The following is a 7,378-nucleotide window of genomic DNA, read 5'->3' as shown; positions in this document are numbered from 1 at the left end:
AGAGTAGACAGAGATGACTTTACTGTCACCAGTAAAGGTCACCACTGTAAAAACAGGAATTGTAACTTTCCTTTATAATGCATTAGTTCTCTCATATCAAGACACTGCACTTACATCACAACCTTTTAGTTTGGTATAGTTTGGTAACCTCTGTGAGAATGGTGCAACTGTTTACAGCTGGTCTACTCCTTATAGATATTTGTTGTCTCCTGATTGGCTGAAAGCAGAATGTATATCTGTATATAAGCGTGGCTGTGTGGTAGATCCAGCATCTTCTCTTCCCTCTTGGACCAGTGGGTACAGACAAGATGAAGTGGCTGATTTTGGTGGCTCTTTTTGGGCTGAGTGCAGCTTATCACAACCCTCACATGAAGCATGGACGCACCTCCATTGTGCACCTGTTCGAGTGGAGGTGGGCCGACATCGCGGCAGAGTGTGAGCGCTACCTCGGGCCCAATGGCTTCGGAGGTGTTCAGGTGGGTCTATTATAAATATAGACTATATATAAATGGACATAGCTAACCCACTAGCTGCTATTTATTTTGCTATTTTGTCAGTAAATAAATTCCTATTCCTAACATGGGAGCTGGCTCCAAATTTTCTCCCGCAAGCTTTGATGAGCTTCATTTGACTGGTGCCGAATGCTATGGGTGATGTCACACTCCCTTAGTCAGCTTTTATATACAGTGTGTTTATAAAGTAGTTGTAATGGTTGGTTTCCAAAAAAGTTTCAAACAACATTTAAATCGTGAAAATAATAATGATAACATTACTTCAAAATAGTATTACTCAAGTAGAAGTAAAAGGATATGTGGGAAAATTACTGCTCAATTAAGACTAACATAAAGAATAACAGTCTGAATGTAACATCTGATTTATAATTTAAAGTTATTGTAATTAGAAGGTCTGATATTTTCAAAGAATAGACACAAAAAAACCTACAACATCTGAAGGAGCAGTGCAAGAAACACTCAAATCACTTCAAATCATTTCACATTGACAATATAAAGCTTTTGTCACTTAGACTTACTCTCAGTAGAAAGAATAACCCAAACTTTTAGAGTACTCCTACTTCAATAAAAATATTTTTGAAGTAGGAGTAAAAATATGCTGCTAGAACATTTCTTTAAAAAGTTACTCAAGTAAAATGTGATTACAACCCACCTCTTTCAAATTCAAATAATAATTGAGTAAGCTGCACTATGTAAATTTAATATTTCTCTGTACTTCTTAAGAATAAATGCTCCTATTTTTACAGCAAAAAATGTTATAACAAATAGCATTCTTCTATAGACCGATCATACACGGTAGATGAACCATGAAAATACAATGCAATGCACACATCTATTGTAAATTAATCTGTCTTTTAGCAATCATAATGGAGATAGATACTTCAAAATGAAATCAGACTAATAATATGTTTTATGTTGGTAAATTCTAATATTTGAAATTTGTTTTTCTCAGATCTCCCCTCCCAATGAGCACATCATCATCAACAACCCCTGGAGGCCCTGGTGGCAGCGTTATCAGCCAATCGGATACAACCTCTGCTCCCGATCAGGAAATGAGCATGAGCTCCGCGACATGATCACCAGATGCAACAACGTCGGGGTAAACTGACATCTTCATGAATTACATAAATATAAACTATGATCAAATAAAATAAAGTAAATAAATAAATACAATTACAAGTTTTAAAATGCCCTGGCCCTTCTTAGGTGAACATCTATGTGGATGCTGTGATCAACCACATGTGCGGTGCTGGAGGTGGAGAGGGCACCCACTCCTCCTGCGGCAGCTGGTTCAGTGCCAACAGAAAGGACTTCCCCTCCATCCCCTTCACTGGCTGGGACTTCAATGACCACAAGTGCAGGACTGGCAGCGGCAACATTGAGAACTATGGAGATGCCAATCAGGTGAAAATATTGGCAGATTTAAAAAATATATGGTTTCATAATGATAAAAAAGTGTAACCTAGAATAAATTAAATGGGATGAGCCATATCAAAAAAAAAAAAAAAACTCCATCTTGTCCAGTGGCATTCAGCATGCTCTTTTGAAACAAACTATATAATAATGTACAGATATAAATGTGAGTATAGCTTTTACTTGTTGGCTCTAGATTGTAGTTCTTGAAAAAGTGATATTTACAAAAAAAAAAAAAAAAAAGTGCATGCTAAAAATCCAGTTGTGCAAATCAACACATCCCTTTGGTCAAAGAGTTTATCAGAGATTATCAAATATCATATAAACAAAGATATCCGATGCATTTCTCCCCAGGTCCGTGACTGCCGTCTGGTGGGTCTGCTGGATCTTGCTCTGGAGAAGGACTACGTCAGGGGTAAAGTGGCGGACTTCATGAATAAGCTGATTGACATGGGCGTGGCTGGGTTCAGAGTGGATGCCTGTAAACACATGTGGCCCGGAGACCTGCAGAATATCTACGGACGCCTCCACAACCTCAACACCAAGTGGTTCTCTGGTGGATCCAGACCTTTCATCTACCAGGAGGTACTGCTGACATTATATGGACAAACATGAGCTCCTATATGCACATTAATTTAAATCTGTCCACTGCCAACTTCTGATAGGCCTACATAATTCCATTAATGAGATAATTAATAAACCTTCATAGAGTCAAGTGGGTTGTAAGACCTGACAAAATTACTTTTCAGGTCTTTGGAGAGGCAGCGGCAGCATGACACATTTCCTGTCAGTTAAATTGGAGTTTACTATTCACTTTTATTCAAGTTAATCACTAACAGAACCTCTCATGTTGTCTTGGACATTTTGTCAAAGCGAGAGCTGATGTAAACTCTGGTTAATGGTTGACAGGGTTGGGGAGATGTGGGAATTTTGAGAGTAGACACAATATGGCATGCAAAAAATGTCAACAAAAACAAAAGCTATGTGTTCAGGCTTTAGTTTTCACAAGTAATAACAAACAGTATCAGCTGAATGCATGTGTTGGCTACAATTTAGACCTAAGTCCTAAATACTAAATGAGCATGTGAAACACTTTATATACATACATTAATACATTTATATTTGGTATTTCTCTACAGGTCATTGATCTGGGAGGCGAGCCTATCACCTCCAGGGAGTACTTCCACCTGGGACGCATCACTGAGTTCAAATATGGCGCCAGACTGGGAACTTTGTTTAGGAAGTGGAATGGAGAGAAACTCAGCTACACCAAGTATGTGCTTGTACTACCATCAACTAATCAACCAGTCTATACAACACCTTAAATATCTCTGTCATTTGAATATGTTGAAACACCCTCCAATAATCATTTAGCAAATAAGCAACACTTTTAAACCCATTTTTATCTGTGATTTTGTGGTCAGGAACTGGGGAGAGGGCTGGGGTTTCATGCCCAATGGAAACGCCTTGGTGTTCGTGGATAACCATGACAATCAGAGAGGTCACGGAGCGGGTGGAGCGTCCATCGTCACTTTCTGGGATTCCAGACTGTACAAGATGGCCGTCGGGTACATGCTGGCCCACCCCTACGGAGTCACCAGAGTCATGTCCAGCTTCAGATGGGACCGTCACTTTGTCAATGGAAAAGTATGGTCCATTTAAATAGTATAAAAGACCAAAACATAAGAGAATAGTATTCATAGGTACATTCTGAATGGTTTCAATGGATTCAGAACCAAATTTGTCCCTTAAGGCAATACATGCAAGATAATACAAATACAATCAATCTGATGCCCAGCCCGATTTGGTGCAAATTTGATAAATTACTCAAATTGAGGACTGACAGTTTTAAATAGCTGGTTCAGGAGGGATGTGGTGATATACTGCTGTTTGCCAAGGTAATGTGCAAACTTCTGCTGCTATAAACAAGCCTAAACTGTTATATTTCTTACATTTTATTTATTTTATTATTATTAGGCTAGTAGAAAGTTATTGCTAATATGTTAACCACAACTCAAGCCATTTTCCTAGATCAAACCTAAAATGCTTCTTAAACAAAAAACATTAACCACCAGTTTCCCAATCTTAAATATAACCACCCTATTTCTCATGTTCATGCATCTGTTCTAGGATCAGAATGACTGGATGGGACCTCCCAGCCATGGAGATGGATCTACCAAATCTGTTCCCATCAACGCTGACCAGACCTGTGGAGACGGCTGGGTGTGTGAGCACAGATGGAGGCAGATCAAGTAAGTCATCACTGTGCAACTCTTTGATTCACCACATCCTCGTTTGGGTTAAAGGTTATTTAGTTATTGTTATTTTGTCTTATTCCTCTCTCAGGAACATGGTGAAGTTCCGTAATGTGGTGAATGGACAGCCTCACTCAAACTGGTGGGACAACCAGAGCAACCAGGTCGCCTTTGGACGTGGCAACCGCGGATTCATCGTCTTCAACAATGACGACTGGTGAGACTTTTCTTGTTTAGCTGCCCCTCAATTAACTTGTACGTATTTATTTATTTTCCAACCCTCTTTGAGTAATTCATGGTTACTGTGCTCAATCAAACATACTCATGTAATATCATAATACAGAACATGTCACCTTGACTTTAAGCATTGATTGGCCTATATTGTTAGCCTTGCCAGCAAGATAAATTCTCAAGATTTTTGTGTGTTCACAAACTCTTGAGAATCTGTCTTGTTCAGCTCCGGCTGAAGTGTTGCATGTGATAAGTTGCGTCACACAGCAGCAGTGTGGTTTGAGCAGAAGCCAGCACTGAACAAACCAAAACAACCAGGGCTACACGAGAAACAGACTTCAGCCTATTTTAGTGGAAATACAGACAATTTTGCATTGAAAAACATGCAAAGGGAATCACTTTGTGCATTTGTGGACAGAGAAGATGTCTGTGCTTTTCTCTCAACTGGATGTAACAAAAATATAATTATTTAGCTTGTTCCACTGTTGTGACCAATCAACATGAAGTGTAAAGATTTGTTTGAACGATCCAGTCAGTGAGATTTATCTGTACAACATGAAGTTGTACAGATAAATCTCAGTGAAATTGGGCTACTCATCAGCTGAGAGTCAATGAGTTGGTGAAACATATTCATATCTTTTCATCCATACTGAGGGAAAATAAATAATGAAAAAAAGTTGTCATGTGTTGTTGTAATTCATGTTATTGACATATGAAAATGTAATGTAAAATGAAAATGGTCTGTTTAAAGTGATACAGCAGGAACAATGCAGCCCCTCCTTCTGTTTGCTTAACTCTTGTCTCATGTTCCCCTCAGGAACCTTGACATGACCCTGAACACTGGCATGCCCGGAGGAACATACTGTGACGTGATCTCAGGTCAGAAGGAGAACGGCAGGTGCACAGGCAAACAGATCCATGTGGGAGGAGACGGTCGCGCCCACTTCAAAATCAGCAACCGCGACGAGGATCCATTTGTGGCCATTCATGCCGAGTCCAAGTTGTGAACGACATCATGTTTTTACCCACAATAAAGCTCGATCTCATATTCAGAGCTTAATGTAACACTCTTCAATAATGCAGTACTATTGGGTTTGTTTTCATGTACATTTGACAAAAGTAAATAAAGTTGCTCTGTGCACCACTACCAAGTTATGTGTGTGTGTTTGTGGACCTTTTACTGCCTGTAACTTTTAACTGTAACTGTAACCTGTAACTGTAACTTGGGCATAGCAAGTTGCAAAGACTTAGTTTTTCTGTTGCGGTCTATGTAAAAGTTAAAATATAGATGCAAAGATGATAAATTACATCCTATTAAAAAAAATAATAATAATAAAATAATAATAATACAAAAAAAAAAAATTATAATAATACAAAAAAAACTAAATAATAATAACATTTTTTAAAAAGCCAGCCAAAAAAGTAAATAAAGTAAATAAAGTGAGTCAAAAAACAACAACAACAACAACAAAACTACAAAAAACAAAACAAAACATATAAATAATAACATTAAAACAAAAAATAACGAAATAATTCAGAATAAAGATAAACTTCTTATTTACAAAGTGGTAAAGTTTACATTTAGAGGACAAAAATAAAGCTACATTGTTCAGTTTATGAATTACTGTGAATATGTTCTCCAACTCTCCACCAGATGGCACTGCAGCAGAGTTTTGTATGACTTTTTTTTTATTTTTATTTTTTTACCCTGGATCATTTAGGGTTTTTCTGTGCGGTCACTGTCGTCCAAAGTCAAACTAAAGATTTGTGCCCCATCTGCTTCCCATGCCTCACTCCATCTCCCTCTCTTCCTAACTTTTCTCTCTTTCTCTTTGCCCACTTCTCTTTCTCCCTCCCAACCTCCCATCTCTATCTTCAACTTCCTCCTTTTTGCTTTCTATCCTCCCTCTCTCTGTCTTTTACTCCTGCTTTTTCCCTTTCTCTCTCTCCCCCTCTTCCTTCTCTTTCTGTCTCTCCAGCATTCCTTCTCTTCTCTCTCTCATTTCTTCCCTCCTCTCTCTGTGTCTTTCCCATCTCCCTTCATCCTTCTTCCTCTGCCCTTCTGCTTTCTCTTCTTTTCTTTTTGTTCATGTTTCTCTTCCGCTTTAACTCCCGAATGTTCTCTCTCTTTTTCTCTTCCTAGGCCAGGTCACCCCAAGCCCACCCTCCTCTTCTCACTCCATCCCTCCATCTTGATCACTTCCCGTCCCGTACGTGTGGAGAGGGAAACGGAGACGATACGAGACTCAGAGTTTGGATCTTTGTTGTCATAGTAACACAGGAACAGACGCCGACAGAGCAGATTTGGTAAAGCCTCCGAAACAATAGAAACATGAGTATTGGAAAATAGAAATCAGATAAAATGAAAATGAGAAATGAATGAGAAATGCCAGAGTGGATTGATGAAACTCACAAAATCAGATGTTCTAGTGCACTGTTAAGTTGGCAATCATAAAATTTTAAATCTTTCAAAGCCCAATGCTGATTAAAAAAATAAATACATACTGTATTTTTTGGACTATAAGTCAGAGCTTATAAGTCGCAGCAGCCAAAAAATGCATAATGAAAAAACAAAACATAAGTCACACTGCACTTTTTTGGGGAAAAGTATTTTTACAGTTTTTTTTTAAACTGTTAACGTCACATATGAACGGTTTTTCAGATAACTATAAACAACAAAACAGAACAAGTTTACCAAACTCTTCATCTCACTCCAAATCACTAAATCCATTCAATTCTTCATCCTCAGTGTCACTTCTGAGGAACTCCACGACCTCCGGAAGTAAACAGAGCACCGGTTTCTCTTCTGCATGGATGTCGACTCAGCAGAAAAATAAAATAAGAGATAAATAAAACCATTGAACAGCAATAAATAAATAACGCCAATTAAATACTATTAAAAATAATAAAAGACACAGGGGACAACACAAGGAGAACTCATGCAGTGTTAAAAGCCAGAGAATAAAA

General features: G+C 38.3%; 1 protein-coding gene across 1 annotated transcript; it reads left to right on the top strand.

Moving 5' to 3' along the window:
* Positions 1–264: 264 nt before the first annotated feature.
* LOC110164085 (alpha-amylase) lies at positions 265–5,418 on the top strand. The gene is made up of 9 exons (XM_020929104.2): positions 265–476; positions 1,465–1,611; positions 1,719–1,916; positions 2,280–2,510; positions 3,065–3,198; positions 3,350–3,572; positions 4,056–4,177; positions 4,272–4,397; positions 5,229–5,418. The coding sequence occupies exons 1-9, from the start codon at positions 309–311 to the stop codon at positions 5,416–5,418; spliced, it is 1,539 nt and encodes a 512-aa protein (XP_020784763.2). The 5' UTR covers positions 265–308.
* Positions 5,419–7,378: the final 1,960 nt, after the last annotated feature.

Source organism: Boleophthalmus pectinirostris, unplaced genomic scaffold (assembly GCF_026225935.1).
Source record: "Boleophthalmus pectinirostris isolate CB_2022bp ecotype Guang Dong unplaced genomic scaffold, ASM2622593v1 HiC_scaffold_16, whole genome shotgun sequence".
Lineage (NCBI taxonomy): Eukaryota > Metazoa > Chordata > Actinopteri > Gobiiformes > Gobiidae > Boleophthalmus > Boleophthalmus pectinirostris.
The sequence above is the reverse complement of the archived record's forward strand: the minus strand, read 5'-3'. Positions and strand labels throughout refer to the sequence as shown.